We start from the raw sequence: 23,810 nt of genomic DNA, 5'->3' as shown, positions 1-23,810 counted from the left end.
ACTGGGTCCAACCAAACATGGCAATTACCTGCCCTGTTCTTGCCCTTGCCCTCACATGTGACTGGCAACATGGCTGCCCCCACGTATCCCTCCGTGTGTAGAACAACATGGCACCCTGCATTTGCATACTAAAAGGCTAGGGTGAGAGGGCCAGTGTTTTCCCTGTCTATATCATGAATGACATGCCTGGTCAAACCAATCCCTGAGCCCTATGCAAATCAGACACTGCCTCCTCATATAACTGGCTGGTATCCATCACACTGTGGGGGGCGGGGGGGCGGGAGGGGGAGAGAAGGGGGAAAGGGGGAGACAGGGGAAAGGAGAAGGGGGGAAGGGGGGCCAGGGGTAGTCTGGGGGGGTGGTCTCCTCTCTCAGCTTTGGAGCCCCCTCCCTCTGTCTCTATACAGGGGAGCTTCTTCGTTCTTTCTTCTGCCTTCTTTCTTGCCTATTAAACTCTCCGCTCCTTAAAACAAACAAAAAAAGAAAAGAAGGGGCTGGTGAGATATTCACAGGGTAGTGGCTTGCCTTCTAAAAAGGTCCCTGTGGTAAATGAAGGGGAAGGACCCTCCATTTTGTATAAAATATAAAGTCTAACAAACCTCTTGACAGGACTATTTGACTTATAGTAATCCATCTACTGTTATATCCCCAGAGGAATTCCGGTCTCTTCGCTTGTCCTTTTCTCCAAACCTGGATGACTACAACCCGGACATCCCTGAGTGGAGGAGGGACATCGGACGAGTCATCAAAAAATCCCTGGTGGAAGTGAGTGCACAGTTTCTCCTCTTGCCCGGGTACCTTTTCTCTCTGTCCTTGAAGAATTTCACGGAAAGGGGAGCTTTGTACAAAAACAAACAAACAAACAAACAAACAAACCCAGCAGGAAGAAGCTAGAGCCCATGGGAAGTTCTGGCCTGGTGTCTGCAAAGCTGAGCCCCACACATGCAGAGACCTCAAAGGCCCTAAAGGGGATGCAACTATGGAACCACGGACAAACATGGGGTCCTTGCCCCCTGTGACTCTTGTTCTGCTTAGAGAAGGAGGACAAGTACATCCTAAACTCCTTTGTCCACAATTCTGTAGCAGAGTTCACAATTAGGCCATTAGGAATTATAAAACCAGCTACCGTACCTGCCAGTGAAGGAACTCAGCATGTAAGTGTCCTCGGCTGACTACAATTAGTAAGAGTGGTCCCAGGTTCCAACTTCCGCAACTGTGAGCATAACAGTGCAGTGAGCATTCAGTATATGATGGTTAGTCATATTTCTATTTCCTTATTTTTTTAAAGACATTTCTGTACTGTAACATCCCCAAAAAGGAATTATTATCCACACTTTGTAGATGAGGCAACTGAAGTTTAAAGAGGTTACGTAACTTGCCTAAACTCTCATATCTAATAGAGGATGGAGCTGCAAAATTGAAATTAAGGGCCTGAGTCCAATGTCTGGGCTTTTGTGTATTTGACAAAGCTTCCTAAGCTTTCTCAGAGAATAACAAGGTGGTTGTGTTTTATCCTTCCCTGAGCAAATGTCACTGGCAATTAGAGAAGACACCTTCTTTTAGGCACATCTCCACCTCCTTGTTCTACTTTTTTTTTTTTTTTTCTTTTATGAGATATAGTCTCACTCTGTCACCCAGGCTGGAGTGCAGTGGCTCAATCTCATCTCACTGCTACCTCTGCCTTCCGGGTTCAAGCGATTCTCCCACCTTAGCCTCCCAAGTAGCTGGGATTACAGGTGCTTGCCACCACGCCCAGCTATTTTTTTTGTATTTTTAGTAGAGACGGGTTTCACCATGTTGGCCAGGCTGGTCTCGAACTCCTGACCTCAAGTGATCCATCTGCCCCGGCCTCCCAAAGTGTTGGGATTACAGGCGTGAGCCACTGCGCCGGCCCCTTATTCTACTTTCATGAGTGAGCAGAGGAGTGGGATAGCCGCTCATGGGGCAGCTTGAGCTTATTGTGCAAACGCGGAAAATCAGAAGTGAGTTATCCACTCCCAGGGCATATTCTTAGCTCAGAATGAAAATCAATTTAGGTTTGCTGAACATTCTTTCCTGCTTCCAACACATGGTGCCACAGGACACAAAAAGATGATGAAATAAAGGCATTCAGATAACTCCTGATCAGAAAACAGATCTTACATCCAGCCTCTTCCAAGGAGCTGGTCTTCCCTGTCTTCATTACCTTTGTTAATATTTGGTTAGCACTTAAAATATTCTAGGTACTCTTTTGAGTGCTTTGCATTATTTTAACACATTTAATCCCCCAAATAAGCTTACAATGTTGAAACTGTGATTTCAGAACTACCCATTCTGTAGGTGAAGAAATGAAACTCAGAGATATTAGGTTACTCATCCAAGGTCATGCACTTAAAGATCAGATTCTGGAGTGAAACCATCAAGGTTTGAATCTTGATTTTTGTGGTTTCCTAACCACTCCACTCTAGGGCCATCCTCTTCCTTATTCCAAGGAAAAACAGGGATAGATGGAATACTGGGGTAAAGAAGGGGTATCTTCATGTGCCTCTGAGCAACGCCACCCACCTCTGTCTCTATGGCTTTCAGCATCTGTGACATGATTGGTGGTTACACATTATCACCACCAGGAGGCACGACTACCAGACTACAACCCTAAAAGGAATAGGCCTTTCTGCTCTGAGCCATCCGTCTCTAGGGTAACAACTGGTTTTTGTCCTCTGCTGTCCAAGAAGGATGACTTATGCTCTTTAACGAACCCACTGCCCATCTCTTCTCATCTGCAGCATTCTAGGGACCTGTGTCCCCATAGGTCCTCTATCTGTCCAACTCCCCCAGGTGATGTATCAACCAAGCACTAGCTCAGCAATGTCCAGCCTTCCAGACTGATTTCTCGTCACACTTATTACTTAGAGATCAGATGCCCTGTACCTCCACCTTTCTACCAGCTGTCCATTAGGCTAGAAATTACTGCTCATCAGGATTTCTAGCCTGCTGTGTAGCATAATCAGGAATATGCAGAATAAACAGATTGACTCATTATCCCTCAGGGCAGGGTTATAGCAGTGGTGGTGGTGGTATTAATACCTTCTAGTTTTCAAGGCTCCCTAGTCACCCAGTCCCAAGAAGCAGTTGATGCAGAGCTTGGTTCCTAGCAATTTGCACTGACTTTGAGATCAGTAATTGCACTTGGCCACTTTTTTAAGTCCCAAGGGACCACATTGGCAAGTGTACACTAATAAACCCTATGAGAGGTACAACTGAGAGTCAGCTTATTTGCAGTTTTCTTCCTATTCATTATGAAACAAAATTTAGTATTAAATTATTTGCCTTTTCTTCCTCAAAATGGCTTTTGCTATTGACATTTCAGAATGAAATCTTTAATTGAATGTCATTATAAACATTTTTGTGTACAATGAAGATTATTTAGGCACAATCTCTGAGTTTACAGTCTAGTAAGGGCATAAAACAGTATGGGGTTTGCTATAATAGGAGCTGTTGTTTGTCAGTGTCTGGAGAAGGGAGGTACAGAGCACTGGGTCCCAACACAGGCTTCACAGTCAGACCAGGCTTCAAAAGCATCGGCAGTCACTTCCTAGATGGCCTTGAGCCACTGTCTAATCTTCCTACAGCCACCATCTTTCCTGGAGTGGGAATTGAGATGCACCACCCAGATCTCTGTTCAGGGAGACACTTATTGTCTTTTCTGGGAGGGCTATGGGCAGAGTCTTCACCAGCTGGGTTCCAAGTCGTGTCACTTCTTAGGGTGGCTCATGTCTGATGACAGGCTGGTGCAGTTATGTAAAGTCCTGGCCATCTCAGCCCAATTTAAGACAACTCTGAAGGGCCATTGTGTCTCCCCTTGGGGTCTCTTGAAGTTGTCATGGGCCTACATGGCAGCTCAGGTTTTCCCTTGTCCATGTTTGTTTCCTTCCCTTTGCTCCCATAGGTGTTGTTCCCAAGAGCACTTCTTAATAAACATCCTGCATACTAAACTCAGAGTCAGCTTCCTGAGGACCCCAGCATGTGATATGTCCTCACTGCAGAGTGAGGTGTAATCACATTTGCTTCAAAGGGTTGTTGTTGGAGGTTGCCTACAATAATATTATAAGTTACTTATAATAGTGATGTTGTTGGAGGTCACATCAAATAATATAAGTGACTTAGCACAATGCACCCAGGAAGTACCTGGGATTGTGCTAAGTAACTTATACCATTAGGTGAGGACCTAATACCTGGAATTTCTTGCTACTTCAAAAAAAAAATGCAGCACAGTGGAGTTCAAAAACAAATAATCACCTAATTGGGAAATAATAAAATAAATAAGCTTTAAGATGACTCATGAAGGGTAAATAGCAAAGGCAGAGAAAAGACATTCTGGTGGAGATAACATGCACAGGAACATTTGCAGGAAAAAGCTGAAATATTGAGAAATTGTACATCATCCCATTTGGCAAAAGCGTAAGAGTTGTGGGTAATTAGTTTGGAAAGGAAGCGTGGGACCATATTGCAGAAGGCCTTGAATATGTCCTTAATCCTGTTAGCAATGGGAATTCTTGCAAGCATTTTGGACAAGGGAACATGATCAGAATTGTACTGCTGGAGAGAGAAGCTGGGATTATAGCTATTGATTCTAGAAGCATCTAGAGAGAGGATTCAGGGGAAACCCTGGGGTATAAGCTCAAGAGAGAGAACAGTGAGCTAGGATAAACAAGAAGTCCTTGAGTGATATCTGTAATTTTAACAGAAGAGTCAGTGTGGCCAAGTGGAGGGCTCCGGGTGCTTCAGGGAACAGGGCTGGTCATCAGGTCTGATGCTGCAGAAAAGTCAACAGGGGCCTCCTGAGGGTTGTGATATGGGGATGTCCTCTTAGGTTAGGTGGTTAGGATGTGATGGGTCTATTTGAAGAGTAACTCCAGTGGGCTGACGAAGATGGAAGCTAGGTTAGAGAGGGCTAAGGCATGAGGGGCAGATGATAAAGTGAAGGTCTTCTCACTGGCATGGTCCCCACCTTGGAGATGCTCTCTAGGAAGAAGAGCTAACATTTGAATTCCCAGGCCCTACTGTAAATGCTTCATGTGTAACTCGCTTAATCCTTAAAATCACCCATGAACAAGGCAAGTACTGCAACTGTCCTGTCTTCTATTTAAAGGAATGTAGGCATAGAGAACACAAGCAATGAGCTTAAGGTCTCACGGTATTGAAGCTGGAGTTAAATCACAGACAGCCTGACTCCGGAGCCTGGACCTATAGCCCAGTGCTGTCTCTCACATACCCCCTGCCTGATATGCCCAGGCCTCTGCTTTCAGGCCCCTTGTTGTGTCTTCTGCCTACCCCTGATCCCCCCACCAAATACTTGGTCCCTTCTCAGCTTTCTTCTCTGCAGCACTAATGTGAGCCCCTGTGTCTGTCCCTCAGGCCACAGGGGTTCCAGGCCAGCACATCCTGGTGGCGGTGCTCCCTGGCTTACCCACCACTGCTGAACTCTTTGTCCTACCCTATCAGGATCCAGCTGGAGAAAACAAAAGGTCAGCTGATGACCTGGAGCAGGTGAGTCCCCTGGAAAAGGAGACGTTTTCAGCTTCAACCGTTTGTGGAGTCTTCAACTTTCTAAGCCTCCATTTCTGACCCATAAACTGGTGATCCTAACTACAGTTTCACCAAAAGCACATGCAAGAACATTCATGGTAGGTGTATTAGTCTGTTCTCACACTGCTAATAAAGACATACCCAAGACTGGGTAATTTATAAAGGAGGTTTAATTGACTTACAATTCAGCATGGCTAGGGAGGCCTCAGGAAACTTACAATCATGGCAGAAGGGGAAGCAAACCTGTCCTTCTTCACATAGTGGCAACAAGGAGAAATGTAGAGTGAAGCGGGGAAAGCCCCATAGAAAACCATCAGATCTTGTGAGAACTCACTATCGTGGGAACAACATGGAGGTAACTGCCCCCATGATTCAGTTACCTCCCACTGGGTCCTTCCCATGACAAGTGGGGATTATGGGAACTGCAGTTCAAAATGAGATTTGGGTGGGAGCACAGCCAAACCATATCAGCAGGGAACAGCTAAATTATTTACAGTGTGGAATACTCTGTGGAATTTACAATGAATTAGATTAATCTATGTATACCGACACAAAAAATTGTCCGTGATATCAAGTGGAAAAAAAAGCAAGTCACTGAACAATATCATACTTGTCACAAGAATGCCGTGAGAAGCAAATGACATGACATGCATATCTTTTTTAACAGGTTCAACTTTTATACAAATGACTAATCCTTTGATGATCTAATTTGTGTTTGTAATGAGTAACATTAGCTCCAGAGCAACTCTACTGCTCTGTGGGGTTCACCTCCTCCTCATCTCCACTACCTTCTGGAGCATTTGAGTGTGTGTGTGTGTGTGTGTATCTGTGTGTGTGTATCTGTGTGTGTATTTGTGTGATTCTCTTTCTCTTTTCCCCTTTAGTCTTCTTTTTTCTTCCCTTTCCTCCTTTTAACTTTAAAAGACTCTCCTGTCTCTGTAGTGGGGATTATTATGTTGTTATCCTTCTTTGTCCATTCAGTTAAAATGATCAGTCTTGGCCTAGTTGCCCTTTTAGAAACCAAATGATTTTGATTTATCAGTTCTTCCAGGTAAATGGATTAAACATAAGATTCCTCTCGGCCACTAAGTAAATATTGGCTGTTTCCCTTCCAGTACTTGGAGATTTTCTGTTTACTAAACCCATAATCTAGCCCCATGATCTTTAGTCTTCCAGGATGACTTGAGAAACTTCTATAATAGTCTTATTAAAAACAACCCCAAATTATGGCATGGCCCACCTCCTAGCACACACCTTCTTTTCAGCTGCCACTTTTTCACTTGGCAGAAGGCTCCCCTGTATAATTTTCTCTGTGTGCAAGTAATGAAGAGCAGAGCTCTCATGGAAAGCCCTGTTGAACCCAATTTCCTAGTGAAGTGGAGGTGCAGGGTGGGCAGCAGGTAACTCCTCAGATTTGCATCTAACCTCACTCCCCACCTCAGCTTCCCATCATACTCTACAAATCATTATCTGCACTGCATTTTGGTGGGAGAAAGAATTGATTATTTCTTATCACAACATTGTCAAGAACCTAGAGGGAAAGCAGATCCCTATCCAAAGCCTTTAGATAGGAACATTTGCAGTTGCACCTCCTCTAAATCTTACTGGTTTTTCATGAAATCCAGATTTTAATCTTTTCAAGTATGGAAGAGGGTACAGATTTAGAGTCACCTTTTTTTCCTAGTTACCACATCATCTGTGCACTTTTATTTCTCACACTTTCCATGTTTTTTTCTAAAAGTGTTGTATTTTCTACATCATTATTAGAGGGGAAATTTGGAAAGAAGAGGGGTCCATTCTGTGAAACTTCTTATACTTATGTATGGATGTGTCTTGCTTTGACTGTGCTTTCTCTAGACTTCTTGTTTCCCTTCATTCTCTGTCTCTTCTGGGTGTTTCCTGCAAAGGCATTCTCAGAGAGCTGAGTGTGGCCCTCAAGGCAGACTGTATCAGTCATTGGTGAACCATGTCATCAGAGATCTGAAACTAACTAGCTTGCTTGAAGGCTGTGTGACTTAGAATTGGCACACATGTAGAAGAGTCTGTCTATTTTTTTAGAACACAGGTTTACGTAAATATCAACCAGTTTCTAGTTTCACCTCTGATATTTATTATGTCCATTTTACAGATGAGGAAAGTGAGGACAAGAAAAGTTGAATAATTGAGCCAAAGTCACACTTATCTCATGGGGTGTCTGGGAGGATTAAAGAAATGATGTAGCAAAGTACTTGGCCTTGAGTAAAATGTTCACTGGAGATATAGAGATAATGGTTACATTCATGTTCATTATATGGTAAGAAGAGATGTGGAAAATGAAAAAAATGAGTTTAGGCCTATTAAATAGACTGGTATAGTCAAGGGCACGTATTGGAAGAGAGGATGGTGGGAATAAGGGAAAAAACATTAATGAATACAGTTACTCAAAATGGATAAAAACAAGGACAATAAGGAAGGAATGTATCTGAATGGCACGAGCTCATGCGAGTTATGCAGATTTATAGCATGAAAAGAGAGTAAAGTACCAAGTTAGAGACTGTAAATTTGTTTAAGGAAATTGCCAGTGTATCAGCCTATTCCAGGACTCAAAGCAAAGTAGACACAGTGACTTTACAAATGCCAAACAGAGCACATCAGAAATTAGTGTCTTAGTTGTGGAGAACATTATTACCCTGATGGAAAAATGCACCTGAAATCAACTTACTAAACCACGGTGCATGTCTAGACCCTGTGAGACAGGGGCGTCTCCTGGAGACCCATAGTTTTCAATCCAGGAGGGGTCCTTTCATTCTCTGCTCTGACTTAATCACTTAACTTTATGGGTAAAAAGGGATTTTTTGAATTAATTTAATTGAGAAGTCCAGAGATACAGTTGAGGCGTAGATGAATTCAGAACCACTCAAAAGTATCACCAAATTACTTCCCTCTCTTCCTCTCTCTCCGTCTGTTTTCCTGGCTACCATATGGGAAGTTGGCCTGAGAATGAAGCCAACACATAGGAAAGCAAGAATGGCCACAGGCATCCCCAACTTCTATTTAGCCAGTTTATCAACCCAATCCAAAGACGGTACCTCTCACCTGATTGCACCAGCGAGAGCTGCAGGTTCACAGTTTTCACTTGTCTGACCTGTTTAAAGTGGTCATCTCTTAGCTAGTCCCTGCAGTCTTGGGAATAATGTGCTGTCAGTGACAACTGAGATGTTTTATACCCTCCCTGAACCAAATGGACCAAGACTAGACAAGGACCTGGATTCCTCAAAGAACAATGTGGGGAAGGGAGAGGGAATGCTGGGAGGCAAACGCAACTGACTTCTGGTGTCACAAATTATACAGAAATTTAAGACAAATGCAAAGCAAACCCAAACAACAGAAATGAACCCCCTCCTTTGAAGGCTGTACTCTAAATCTCAGCGAAAACTTGAGAAGGGCTGTCCTTATCCCCTCATTTCACGCCTTGGCCCCCTTTCTTGTAAAGGTGCAGTGCAGATCCCCCTGCAGTGAAAGAACTGGGATCCTAGACAGAGGTGCCCTAAAGAATGGGAGGGCAGGGTCCCAGCAAAGGACTCTCAGTCCTCCTTCCTTCGCTTCCTCTGAGAGCCTTCCTGGGGAGCAGCGATGCTGGCTTGGATCGAGCTATCTTGTCTGTGAAATAAATTGAAAATTCTTCACAGTGAGAAGTACTTGACCCTGTTATCAGGATGAGGCGGGCTGGGTTAATCAAGTGACCTCTGTCTGGGAGGGTTCCACCAGCCTTTATTTAGGATCTCTGGTGAGTGAGAAAAGGCTCTTGTGCCCTGAGCTGGCCTCATCAAGGGTAGCGCGTGCTGCTATCCTGAGGCCAGCTGCTTAGATATGGAGCAAGCCCTGCCCCTCAAGCATCCCACTTCCTTGCTCCCTTTGGAGTCCTCAGGGGTGAACTAATTTGTTTCTGTCTCTCCTGTAGGGAGGAAAGACCACCATGCTCTATCGCGATTGTTTGTGATGCTGTGCTGGGGAGATAAGGAGCCTAGGTGTGTTGTCTTTCAGGATCCTTAAAGGACATTAGAACATCTAAAAAGAACAAAAAAGATGTGAAAAAAATGTCAACCACAAAAATATATATATTTCTTCCTTGGCTGTTTTTATTACTCTACACGGTTGGCAGATGCAGAGCCTGAAACCTAAGGAAGAAAGGAAAGGCAGATCTCATTAGGGAGCAGGGTGACAGCTTTTAAGAAAATAGAAATTTATTATGAAATGGAATTAATAATCTCTATTTTCTGTATATCCACACATTTTGCTTATCAGTCCAGATCTTTTTAACTTGGGGAGTCAAATTACAAAAATACTCTGGAGTTTACAAGGAAGGTCACTGAAGTAGGAGAACTATAACCAAAAGTGGAGGAGGTAAGAGGTGGACCAGAGCCAATGTGTCAGGAGGAGGTAGAGAGAAGCTTAAAGTGGGTGATGGGAAATCCAAAGGAAACACATATTTATGACGGATTTGTGTCTTCATGAACCATTATCCAGGAGACCCCTTAGGCACTTTAATCAGGCTAAATTTGTGTGTGTGTGTGTGCGTGTGTGTGTGTGTGTGTGTGTGTGTGATGAAGGAATAAAATTGAGCTACTGTTAATTAGAATTTAGTATTTGGCTCCATTGCTTCCCTATCATTCAATGCAAAAAAATGTATGAATTGGGAAAGATCTTCCTCTAACACAAAAGCAATATTCCTCAACTGCTACTTGAAGAGACTTTAATAGTGTGGCAGAATCAAGATTGACCAACTGAGCCAGCTCCCAGGTCATCCCAGGCAACACCCTCTTTAAACATGGCACTAGAATGCTATTATGTTCAGTAAGATTTGCATTCATCCTACCACCTTCAGAATAAATATTAGTATTTTAGCCCAGTGTAGCTTTGCCATTAATACAATTGTCTAAGCCCATTTGCATCTGCATTTTTACCTTGTACCACTTATTTGGGTTATGTGTTCTATGAATTTATAAACTACTCTACTGTCCTTAAAACTTTTATTTTTTCATGTTTCAAGAATTGCCACTTTACTTCTGATCATCTGACAGTTTTTCCCCCTCTTGATTTCATTAGAAATTGTTTAGATGTTGACTGTGTTCTTTGTGTGGTAACCATCACTGTGTGACTAAATATTTCCAGCCCACTGCTTTCAGGGCACATGATAGGACTGTACCATGAGTCTCTTCTGCTGGGGCAGAGCCTCAGGACTGTGGGAGCAGAAGTGATATGTGCCACTTCCAAGCTACAGTATTCAAATGCACATTGTAGAATTTTGCTAGCTCCTTTCCCCTCTTGTGCTGTATGTAGTGAATGGAAATGCTTGTGATGGCCGCTCCACCAGCCAGTGTCCCTGTGTGACCACAGCGAGCCCAACACCACTGCATAGCTGCCATGGATATGACATGTGAGCAAAAAATTGACCTTTCTTGATTGAAGGCCCTGACCACAGCCATATCTAGTTGATTCTGAGTGCTGCATTCAATCTTCCTCTTGTGTGAAGAAGACAATGAGGAACATTGGTGTTTTCCCTGTCGCAGGTCCCTCCCAAGATATCCTTTTGATGATAGCTTTCCTAAAATTCGAATTGAGCCTCCACTGTCGTTTTGAGTAGGACTTTAAATGAAATGTAGGTTGCACTTGAATAATAGGCATATTCCACCAAATAGGCAGATACCAAGAATAATGTGTTGTTTCTATGGTGTGATTGTTTAGCTGATGTGGAATAGAAAATGGACTGTGCTGGAAAGCAGCAGAAGAGGGATGACTGTATACAGGATAAATGAAATTTGTTAAGACAATACGCTTTTCACCAGACAGAAAAAGAAAAAGAAATAAATTCAATTTGCTTTAGCAGGTTCAGTCTCCCTCCTAGAAATCACACAGTATTTCACTTGAGTCTCTATCAGGCAAGTGTTTTTCTTCTCATTTAGGCTGTTGCCATACTTTCCAGTAGAATGCAGTTTATTCTACTCCTTTCTATAGCCGAAGACTCTCCCAAACATTACCCAATTATGCAATTGGTGAACAGAAAGTGGCCCCTCTGAGGATGGTGTTAGGAAATCCCCACTCCTGTAGCCCATATTGGTCACTGGGCATTGGGGCTGATGTTTTAACTTCGGGTGCTTCACAGATGAGTGAGAGAAGGCAGCATAATTAATATAAGTGCTGTATTTTCTCATCTTATAAACCTATCCTGCCAGACGTGTCTCCAACTCTCTTCTGCTGTCTCTCTCTTTGTCAGCTTGTTCAAGGAAAATATTTTTAATGGAGATACCCTAGGATTAGGAGTCAAACAAAGCTAAAGTCTAGTCTCAACTCTTCAAATATTAACTGAATAAACTTTGGTATTTCCTTTAAGCTCCATGTTCCTTTCCATGAAGATGCCAGCACTGACACCTAAGATGTGTTCTGCTAGAAAAGATAGTAAGAAACAAGCAACTTTACCAAAATAGTGTTCACAGCATATATAATGTCCTTTAGAATATATGTAACAACTTGTAATCTTTTGAAAAAATACAGGATAAACACTTCTACAAGTGGTGTGGAAAACATCTAACATATTGTCAAAATCTGTCAACAGTTTCATACTCATTTCAGTAGAAAAGCACATGGTTCTAATTGAGATTATTCTTATATGCAATGTAAATTTTATTTAGTTTTGTTTTCTTATGCAAATTTTTTCTCACAAAGCATGCGTTCATTGTTGAATGTCCTTTGATGCAAGTTAAATATATGAAACATACTTTCTGTTACCAGATAATTTTTAAATTTAAATTTCCTTCTTAAAATTTTGTAAGTGACACAGATAGAGCCAATGAAACAATGTTATAAACCAAAACAAAACCAAGTAGTTAATTATTTTCACAAGGGTCTCTCCTGGAGATTGTAAATTAAAAATATGTTATTTTGATAAACTCCATTTTCTGGTTTAGCTATTGGTATATCTCACTTGAAGAGAAAACATTCTCAGTGATAAGAAACAAATATTGCAGCCAGGCACAGTGGCTCACACCTGTAATTCCAGCACTTTGGGAGGCTGAGGCGGGCGGATCACTTGTGGTCAGGAGTTCGAGACCATCCTGGCCAACATGGTGAAACACTGTCTCTGCTAAAAATACAAAACAAAACAAACAAACAACAAAACAGCCGGATGTGGTGGCAGGCGCCTGTAATCCCAGCTACTTAGGAGGCTGAGGCAGGAGAATCACTTGAATCAGGGAGGCGGAGGTTGCAGTGAGCCGAGATCACGCCATTGCACTCCAGCCTGGGCGACAAGAGCAAGACTCCAACTCCGTCTCAAAAAGAAAAAAGAAAGAAATATGGCTTCACCTGGTTGAAAGTGGAGAGTCTTTCTCCCACAAATACATATAGTTCCCTTTAGTCCATGTGATAAATTTAGCAAAACAGGCTAATTCCCTCATTACTTTTGACAAGTCTTTCATATTTGAATAAAAAATATTTTTTCTGCAATTCTGTATCTGTGTGTGTGCATGTATGTGTGTGTGCATGTATGTGTGTGTATTTCGTAGCTAAAACCTTTGTGATAGACCTCTAAAAACTCCACTGTCTGATTCCTATAAAGACTCTGCCAATTAAAAGATAAGAACACAGAGGAAAACCATTGTATGCAATCTGTGTTAGAAATCCACTTCTCCACTTCTCCTTCTCCTTCTCCGTCTCCTTCCCCTCCCCCTCCTTCTTCTCCTCCTCCTCCTCTTTTTTTTTTTTTTTTTTTTTGAGTTAGAGTTTTACTCTGTCTCCCAGGCTGGAGTGCAGTGGCATGATCTTGGCTCACTGCAACGTCTGCCTCCTGGGTTCAAGTGATTTTTCTGGCCTCAGCCTCCCGAGTAACTGGTAGTACAGGTGTGCACCACCATGCCTGGCTAATTTTTTGTAGTTTTCGTAGAGATGGGGTTTCACCATGTTGCCCATGCTGGTCTCGAACTCCTGAACTGAAGTGATCCACCCACCTCAGCCTCCCAAAGTGTGCCACCGTGCCCGGCCAGAAATCCACTTCTGTAAACCTGGATCATTCTGAATGATTCCCAGCACCCAAGAAAGGAAGTAGCCTAATACACAGAATAAAGTTGTTTTTGTTTTCAGCATAGTTTTATGACAATCTTGTTTTTCTGCATTGTTTGCTAAATGACAGCATTTGAAAGGCTGGGCTTGCACTGGATCCCAGGTGCTCAACGACTGGGCAGCGATGGTCATCCTCTGTTCCTCTTGTTCAGGAGAGAAGTTTATCTGTGGGGCAGTTCAGTTCTATCACAATCAGGGGCTTCTGCAGGTGACTGTCTGTTTCCAAACTAAGCCATCAGGCCCTGCTTAACAAATAAAGGTATTAAAGGTGTTATTTTGGCAACTCACTGGAGGAAATAAAACTCAACAAATAGAAAAGGAAAAAAAAATGAAGAATTTAATTAGCAGAATGATGGTCAGAAAGCATCTAATTAGACTCAAATAACATGTTAAGAAAAATATTAAATGATTATTAGAATATTAAAAATAAGGCTAGCAGACCAGATAAAAATAATAGGAGTGGGCCGGGCGCAGTGGCTCATGCCTGTATCCTAGCACTTCGGGAGGCTGAGGTGGGCTGATCACAAGGTCAAGAGATCAAGACCATCCTGGCCAACATGGTGAAATCCCATCTCTACTAAAAATACAAAAAATAGCTGGGTGTGTTGCCTTACGCCTGTAGTCCCAACTACTCAGGAGGCTGAGGCAGGAGAATCGCTTGAACCCAGGAGGTGGAGGTTGCGGTGAGCCGAGATTGTGTCACTGCACTCCAGCCTGGCGAGAGAGCAAGACTCCATCTCAAATAATAATAATAATGATAATAATAATAATAATATAATAGGAGTGTTGTTATCCCCTTAACTTTTCAGAAATTCCTCAACATTATAAAGGACACAGCAAATGGAGCTAGGTTTTCTACTCTAAACAGACGAACCGTTTTACCTCATCTATAAAACCTTACCTTACACTATTTCTACCCAAATGAAGTTATTTGCCCCATGCTTGGGGTTAAATATTTCATAGTCCAGAATTCCATGAGTCTGCCCAGTATCCGTGTGTCAGCCTGAGGAACAGTTTAGATAATATTTATAAGCATGAAATAAAGGTTAGCCAATTTGTTACTTACGTTATGGCTGTACTTTGTTTCGATTGTATATTTTAGCAGAACTATATTTACCATACAATAAATATTCATAAAGTGTTTTGTGAAAATCACATGGTTTGGGAAATAGAATGGAAGTAAAATGAATATATATGAATCTTATCGGAATGTGTAAATTGTATATACTTCTTTTAAGTCCTCATGCATAACAAATGTTCTTTCAAAAGACTGGGGGTAAGTTTTCTAAGATCATACAGAATAATTTTTAAAGAGTATAATTATTTTCATTCACTAATAGTTTCTTCTGTTTTGTTGCAATTAGCACGTAAAGATAGGTCATGCTTAAAAATAATTGTATCTGCATATTCTGGAATTAAATCAAAATCATATAAACCTTATTTATACAACTCACGGGTATAATATTGTGATGCCTTGGTGAAAATAGTAAATATTTCTAAGCTTATTGGTTTATAATCAGTATGACACTTTTGGTGGCACTAACTATACTTCTTTTTTCAGATATCAGAATTGCTGATCCACACGCTCAACCAAAACTCAGTACACTTCGAGCTGAAGCCAGGAGTCCGAGTCCGAGTCCATGCTGCTCACTTAACAGCGGGTCAGTGTCCATGTCCCTGGGTTCTGGCTGGTGGCTCTGGCAAAGGGAATCCTAGTCTGTGCTTCCTTCCTCATAAAAAGGCTAGATGGTAACAATGCTAATCAGAAATCAAATCAGTCATCGGATCTTGGAGGTTCCCTTGCTTGGTGTTTCTGCCTTAATGGAGAACCGTTAAACAACAGAAAAAGGTGACACTTTCAGCTGGGTTCAGTGGCTCACGCCTGTGGTGCCACCACTTTGGGAGACTGGGGTGGGTGGATCACTTGAGGTCAGGTGTTTGAGATCAGTCTGACCAACGTGGTGAAACCCCATCTGTACTAAACACACAAAAATTAGCCGGGCAGGGTGGTGCATGCCTGTAGTCCCAGCTACTTGAGAGGCTGAGGCAGGAGAATCGCTTGAACCCGGGAGGCAGAGGTTACAGTGAGCCGAGATCACGCCACCGCACTCCAACCTGGGTGACCCAGTGAGAAGGTAATATTTTATACTTAGTCTCTGGCAAAAACTGTCAGCGAACCGCTTATATACGTCTCACATGGAAGCATGCTTTATTTATCTCATCAGAAATCTTGAAAATAACATTAACAAATACATTTGTGGGGGTCTTTCTGCAAAGTCTTATTTTCAACATATTCATATTACAAAGAATTTGCTTTCTTTAAGTTTCAGGATAATGTAGCACAGTAGAGATAGCAGGAACTTAGGAGTGGTACAGGGCCACACCCAGGAACTGAACCTGGAATTGGTCATGATCTTACAATTTACTTAATGTCATTGAGCTTCCATCTCTTCAACTGAAAATGTGGTGGTGAGGATGGGGGATCCTCCTTCTAAGCTTATGGAGAGTTTTCAATAATAATACAACTAACTTAGAATAGATGATAACACAAGTAGCTTAGAATAGTTTTCAATGATAATACAAGCACTTAGAAACAGATATTGTTGTGATATATTAATAATAAATTAACAATATTTATTGAGTACTTATTTTTGCAGAGTACCATGCTGGTGCTCCATGGAGTACAAACACCAGTGAAAAGTGGTCTTCGTCTTCACAAAACTTCTAACCTGGTTGTGCTGTGGGGAAGTTTGGTGTAGCAATGGCAGTGGTACTGTGGATGGGAAGAATTGGCAGTGGAGAGTAGTCAGTGAGCAAACTGCATAAATGCTTATAGAGAGAGAGACTACATAACATATTTAAGCACTTGGATTTTTCTTTCCAGTCAGAACATTGGTTTCAGTCTTGGCTTTGTTACTCACTATGTAATCCTGGGAAAGACATTTAACTTCTGTGTGTCTCAGAGATGGTAATAGCATCTCTGCCAGTGGGATTGTGTGAAGATTAAGTTAATTCAGGTAATGCACTTAGGATAGTGTCTGAAACATAGCTTTAATATTTATTTTTACTGTTATTATTATTAGCAACTAAAGCTGTATAGGAAATTTAAAGCAGAGATGAGTTATATCCTGTCAAAATGATACAGGATTGTTTCATGGAGTAGGTGGTTTCGAGGAAGAACCTTAAAGTATGGATAGGATTAAATGCAAGAGGTCATTCTAAGCACCAAAGCACCAAGGAAGTAAAGCCTAAAGAGCTTTGGGGATGCTGAATAAATGAGGACAAAAAGTAGCTATTACAAGCACCATTCTCTGGTTTCCTGGAGATTTCACGAGGCTCTGCTAGGTCTAGCGGAAGGCCAAGCAGGCTGACCACTGACTTCTTACCTTCTTGGATTTTATCTTTTTTCTTTATTGGATTTCATAGAATATTTTATTGTTCTTGTTGTTTTTTCAATCCCACTATTTAAAGTCACTGTTCCTCAGCACGGAGTATGGAAGTGTGGAGGGTGGAAACATGCCAGGGTGTGCCGTTTGTACTTACTTTAGTGAGTAAGCCATCAAAGGTCTGGGAAGCCATCAAGACCTTTGAACAGAAGTGTGACTGATTCAGAGCATTCCTTGAAAGAGATGAGTGTAAGGAGCAAGGAGGATTGAGTAGGGCACATCCCCTATTCTGCATCTTTTCATCCTAACACATCCATTGAACAGATATTTACCGAGTGCCTGCCTACGCTGGGCCAAGCAATGTTGTCCACATAGGGGACAGAGTCTCTGCCCTCATAAACTGCTATTGCTGGTAAATGCCACTTTCTGAATCGTATGCTGGTGAAAATTCTCTGAAGAAAAGGCTGCCAACTTATCTCAGGGCATTTGATGGTCCTGACTGGCCTTTTCCTACCCAAAATGTTGAGCTTTGGTGTTTGGTGAATGGGGGTAGCACATGGCAGAGTCACACATGACTAGTTGGATGGGAGAATGATCAAATTCCAGAAACAAGAGTTGTAGTCATCCTAATAGCCAAGCCACTGACAAATGTCAACTGAGTAGAAAGTAACCACTGAATATCGTTTTAAAAAGATTCACTGATTTATTTCATCTAATCAGACCATGGAGCCTGTTTAAGTAGCAGACTGAACTTCATCAGCCACTTCTTGTTCCCTTTGAGTTTAGAAATTAAAAACAACTAAGCCTGATATTCCATACTGAAGTCCGGGTTTGAAGGGATGTGGCCAACTTGTCTATCCTTCATGATGCAAAATTTGCTTTTACAGCATAAGCAGCCTTTGAATGAACACTATCTTTAGGTTTGGTATATCAGAACACGGTGCCTTTTTGAGTCCAGAGACCTTGCTCTGTTGAACAGGAGAGTACTGGAGGTCAAACTAGACCTGGAACTAACCCTGTTTCTCCCATTCTTCAATTTTGGAGGCCACTCACATTTCACTCTTTTTCTTCCTTCCATACTTCTCCTCCATCTGTGTCTGGTTTTTATTTAACTGATTATTGCATTATTCTCTAATGATGGTTCAGATCATTTTGGAAGATAGTGAATGTTCCCACCACAAAGAAACGATAAATGATTGAAATGATGGATATGTTAATTACCCAGATCTGATCACTATGCTTATGTATCACAGCATCACTATGTACCCCATGAATATGTATAATTGTTATGTGTGAATTTAAAAAAAATTTAAAAGATTGATATGTTACCATATTTAACTTTAGGGAGAAGTGGTATGTAAAAAAAAGGAAACCTTATTTTAAATGTTACTTAAGGAAACTTTCTTCAATGACAAATAGTTTAGAGCTGGGACCAAGCTGAAATATTGAGATCAAAAAGTGGGTAATTATCTGAGACTGGTTTGGCCAGCTGGCTTGGCCAGAGAAACTGAATACAGCAAAGGCATCCAAAGGTCCTTGGATTTATAGCTCCATGTGGGAAGGGAAGTCAATTCCTGATAACCATGATATGTTAATCCCACTGGTAAAAACTCCAGATGACAAAAAATAAGGCAAAGTTGGGAAGAACTGAAAAATGTTTCCAATTCATGTTTGTAGTTTTTTCTATAACTAGGAGTTTCGGAAGCAGGACTAAGACTCCTGGGAGGAAGGGCTGGCAAAAGAAGTTATATTTTGGGGACCCAGATATGCACACTGAGATTTAAAGAAGAACCCCTTGCAGTATAGGTATGTGTAACACAAAGTCACCAAAGAAAAAAAAATCCATTTCCAAATAAAAGCCCAATCTTAGCCTGGACCAATTTGGAGAGAGTGAGAAAATTCTTTGACTTCCAACCATTGTAGAAATCTTTCCTGTTTTGATAGTAGGGTCTTTCGGCTATATAATTCCAAGCCTGATCAACTGGCATTATTAAGTTTTCTGTCATGGCTAGTTCAGCAACTGGAGTAGATATAGATTTATATGTGGATAATTAGCTCCCGTTTGGTAAGTAAACAAAGATAATGTCATGGGCTGATGGAATAACTGAGTCTTGGAAACTTTTGCTATATTGAGTTTGGCTATGCTGGTCATAACGCATTAGAGCTGGCAGTGTCCACAGGAGCACAGTCACTCAGGGCTCGATTTTCATATGCAAAAGACAAACATGTGTCAACGGGAACAGCAATTGTGATAAGGAAGTAAAATATGGGAGGGATCTGTTTCCTGTTGGTGATTGCTCATACCTTACCTTTAACTACCTGATTAAAAGAGAAAAAGAAAAAAAATATTTGAATAGGGTGGTAGACCCTACATATACGAACAACAGTGGAGGGAATTCCCCCTTCACTCATGGAAAACTTGGCACTTTGGTAGGGTATCAGTGGGCCGAGACACACTTGCCACAGTTTTGTTTCTTTTTTTTTTTTTGAGATGGGGTCTCACCCAGTCACCGAAGCTGGAGTGAAGTGGCGTGATCTCGGATCACTGCAACCTCTGCCCCCTGGGCTCAAGCCCTCAGCCTCCCAAGTAGCTGGGACCAGATTCATGCCACCATGCCCGGCTAAGTTTCTTTGTGTTTTTGGTAGAGACAGGGTTTCACCATGTTGCCCAGGCTGGTCTCGAACTCCTGAGCTCAAGTGATCTCTCTGCCTCAGCCTCCCAAAGTGCTGGGATTACAGGCATGAGCCACCACAATTGCTTTTATTAGGTTGAAATTAACACATTAATATTTGGGTGGCTAGGAAGAGAAGGAGAAGGAAGACTGAAAAAAAAAAAAAAAGAGAAACAGTGGCGGGGAGTGTTAGATGTAGAACTTCCACCTCAACTCTATTTCTCTTTCTCTCATCCCCCCTGTAGGCAGGGGAAAATAAAAACTAAAAGAAAAAAAAAAAGAAAGAACCATTGTTAGCAACATTTCATGTCTCATAAGCAGGATTGCTAATACCTTCCCAGGGACCATTACAACATGCTGCTGCATCCCATTAATTGCTCAGCAGATGTTCAGCAGCCTTCTTTTAAAAGTGTTTGAGCCAGAGTATGTTGTTGGTGAGAGAAGCAAATGCATAATTTGGTTTGTCTCCAAGGAAAAAGAACTGTCTCTTTTCAAGAATTTACTAGCCTTATTTTGGTTTTCAAATTCACTTCCCTGTTTGCTTTTATGAGAACACAAGGAAAGCATTTGCAGATACCTGAATGTCATTAGAGACTGGATGGTGTCTGCCCCCCACCCACCAATACATTCCATTTGGGAATTCATTAACTGTAGTATCTAAGCTGAGCTATATTTTGAATGTAGTCCTTGTTTTGTTCCTAGCCATTCCTGTGGTTCTTGGTTTTCATGCAGTTTTTCTTAAGGGTCTAACCACTCCTGACAGGTATGTTTCTGAAATTCTCTTTGTAGAAAGGAGAGAATTGAACCTGTATGAGAATAAGGGAGAATGAAAAACATGTTATCCAGAAGGTTGAGGGAGGGTCATGGCCTGAGTGGCTCCCTTTGACTTTTAGTACCTGATGGCAGCTGGCATCCATGTTTAGCAAACAAAGGCTATGATGTTGCAAAAACAATACAAAGAGTTGGAAAAGGGAATAGAATGCAGTCAAGCTAGTGTTAGACTGGAAGCACTGCTGTCTTGACCAAAGTGTACGTCTACTCATGATATTCCAGATTGGAATATTTCTCCCCACTTCTTCACCTATTTCTCCTTGTCCACCTGTACTTTAAGGCTCAGCTCAATGCCAACATTTGCATGACATCTTTCCAGAGACATTTGCCTGGACAACATTTTCCCCTTGTCTGAAATCACATGGATTTTTAGATCTTTATCTGTCTGATGATGACGATCATGACCATCACCTTTTGAATCACTCCTATTTAATTTCTTGTGGATATAGTTCATCATATCTTTATATCAGCTTCTTCATATATCTTTATATCATCTTCATCATTTTACCTAGCAGATAACTTGCACATATCAGGTGCTTAACAAATATTGTTTTTATGAATAATTATATGCATAATTTATAGCCTGCAGAGATATATTCAAAATCCCATTCCCGCAGTTAACCTTCAGATCAAGTTTATTCAGTTTGTTCATTTGTGAACCTGTCCCCATGACATGCTTCTTCTTATCAAATAACTCATCAGTGGAGACTTGCATTCATTTACACAATAAGCATCTAGGGAATCTTTGTATTTTTTTTTCTTGTGGCAGGTGTTCTTTAAATATGCATTGTAATTGTTTATATACACATTGTGGGGAATGGGCAGTTGAAGGAAAACTGGGCCTATCCTTCCTGGAGTTCTACGTCCCAGAAAGAGAGATCTGAGAGAGAATGGGAGGACGACTGGCAGGCGACTGTTACCAAAAGAGACTGAATCACTGGTCCTTATTTTATTGCTCTGGCCACTGGAAGACATGGTTTCAGTGTCAGAGCAGCTTCACTTCATGGCATAGCTCATGGTCACATACCTTGGACTGCACACTCCTCACCTTAACAAACCAGCCAAAACTTCTTCACATCTTTTGTGATGCCTCCCTTGTCCTCCCCATCTCTCGTGTATGCATTTGCCCTAGCCTTCTGTATCATATATCTTAAGAGCTATAATGGGCTGGGTGCACTGGCTCATGCCTGTAATACCAGCACTTTGGGAGCATGAGGTGGGTGGATCACCTGAGGCCAGGAGTTCAAGACCAGCCTGACCAACACGGTGAAATCCCATCTCTATCAAAAGTACAATAATTAGCCAGGCATGGTGGCGTGCACCTGTAGCCCCAGCTACTCGGGAGGCTGAGGCACAAGAATCACTTTAACCCAGAAGGCAGAGGTTGCAGTGAGCTGAGATCGTGCCACTGCACTCCAGCCTGGGCAACAGAGTGAGACTCCATCTCAAAACAAAAACAAAAACATAAAACAGCTATGATGTCGTTTTAGGGAGAGTTTTTCTAGCAAGAATCTGGAAGGCCCTGAATCTAATGCACACCAATTGATCCGTATAGTTACTTGTGGAAGAACAAACCTGAGCCGTTAAGAAAATATCCCTAAAATGCCAATAGTTTTCTCATTGACCCTAGTAACTTGAAATTTACTCAAGGGCAGGATCCATTTTTAGATTTATCATCTTATTCTTCACATGACTCTATGCCTTACTTTGAAATTATTCCTTTAAACCTATAGTTTATCAGGGCATATGAGATGAGTGAGGGCCCTCACTCACACTCAGCTGGCTAGACCTGAGGCACAAATGCTAGTTGCATGAAACTTTACTAAATTCTAAATGAGGAGAATGAAAAAATGTTCTATGCAGAAGATTCCATAAAGCTGGGTCTTTAAGGTTGAATAGGAATTCACCAAAAAAAGAGCAAATAAGCATTGCAGGTTGAGAGGTCAGGTTGTGCAAAGGCACAGAAAGGTGGAATTATATGGTTTATGTATAAAATTATGTGTTGTCTGACATGGATTGGGGCTTCTAGATATGTACCCTCAAATATTCATAATTAGTATATTTACTGAGGGTAAAATTATGAGCAAAGGGAGAGGGATACAATTCAGGAAAAATAATATGCCAGTATATTATAAACTTTGTTGTCCATCATCCATTGTGCACTAGTGAAGAAATTTTATTAATGCAAATTTGAGATGATAAGGTATAATGAATTTGGAAAATGAAAAAAGGCTGCTAGAAGGATTTTGGGGTTTTTTTCCTTTAATAATAGGTTTGGGCAAAACTCCATTATCATTTCTATTTTTAACAAAGTATTTACACACAAGTTTACAACTCAAGTGGCAAGGTATGGTAATTTGTTTAGTCGAGATGGAGACCTGGGAAGTGGAGCTTGTTTTTTTTTTTTTTTTTTTGGTCGTCAAAGACGATAAATTTGGTGGTTCATGTTGGGTTGGATGTCATCAAACATATAAGTGAAAAACCCCATCAGGAAGCTGGAAATAGGGAATGGAAACTCAGGTGAGAAGACCAGGACCAGAATATACATTCAACTATGAGCTTTAATTTACCATCTCATAGCAGATAATCAGGTGAGGGGAATCTGCTGACAGGTGATAAGTTAAAGCCTTAATTGCCGATTTAAATCTTTCAAGCTCTATCAAACCCTGTATCTTTGTTCTCATGAGAACCCTTGGTCATGAGTAAATTTAGGCCTTATATTTGGTGGGGAGAAGGAGGGAGTGGGAAATGACTTGAAAACCTGTTGACTCTTCTAAGACAGAATAGGTAAGGTTTCCATGAGAATAGAAAGTAAAAAGAGGGCAAGCAAGGGGCAACACTGACCTTTTATTTGAGAAGGCAAAAGCCTAACTAGATGGATACCTCCTAAATAGCAAATAACAACTCTTTAGGGATTATTTGCCCTTCGTAAGTTATGTACTGGGCAAATGAACCGCAATTTGGATGGCGGGACTTCTGCTCAAAGAACTAAAAGAGCTGGAGCTGACTAGTTCCCTCAAAGCATTTGAGATACATGAAACCCTGTCCCATAGTTAGAAAACTCTTTCCAACTCAGGGTGGGAGATACCTGCTATAAATAGCAGCTGTTCTCAAACGTGACTTTACATTGCAATTAACTTAGGAAGCTTTATAAAAATAGAGATTTTCTAAGCCTCACCACACACAGTGAAGAATCCCAAGGAACCAGGAATAGGAATCTTCTTTTTTTTTTTTTTGAGATGGAGTCTTGCTCTGTCACCCA

At 41.5% G+C, this 23,810-nt stretch overlaps 1 protein-coding gene across 6 annotated transcripts in view; it reads left to right on the top strand.

Moving 5' to 3' along the window:
• The window catches only part of SORCS1 (sortilin related VPS10 domain containing receptor 1), a 588,824-nt gene that overhangs the window by 550,048 nt on the left and 14,966 nt on the right, over nt 1-23,810 (top strand). For all 6 annotated transcript variants that reach the window (XM_019035469.4, XM_055354006.2, XM_055354007.2 and 3 more), the window contains exons 22-24: nt 653-765; nt 5,395-5,526; nt 15,221-15,320. In XM_019035469.4, the coding sequence (XP_018891014.4) occupies nt 653-765; nt 5,395-5,526; nt 15,221-15,320 (345 nt within the window). The remainder of the gene's footprint in view (nt 1-652; nt 766-5,394; nt 5,527-15,220; nt 15,321-23,810) is intronic.

Source organism: Gorilla gorilla, chromosome 8 (genome assembly GCF_029281585.2).
Source record: "Gorilla gorilla gorilla isolate KB3781 chromosome 8, NHGRI_mGorGor1-v2.1_pri, whole genome shotgun sequence".
Taxonomy (NCBI): Eukaryota; Metazoa; Chordata; class Mammalia; order Primates; family Hominidae; genus Gorilla; species Gorilla gorilla.
Note: the sequence above shows the minus strand (reverse complement) of the source record. Positions and strands in the feature narration are given on the sequence as shown.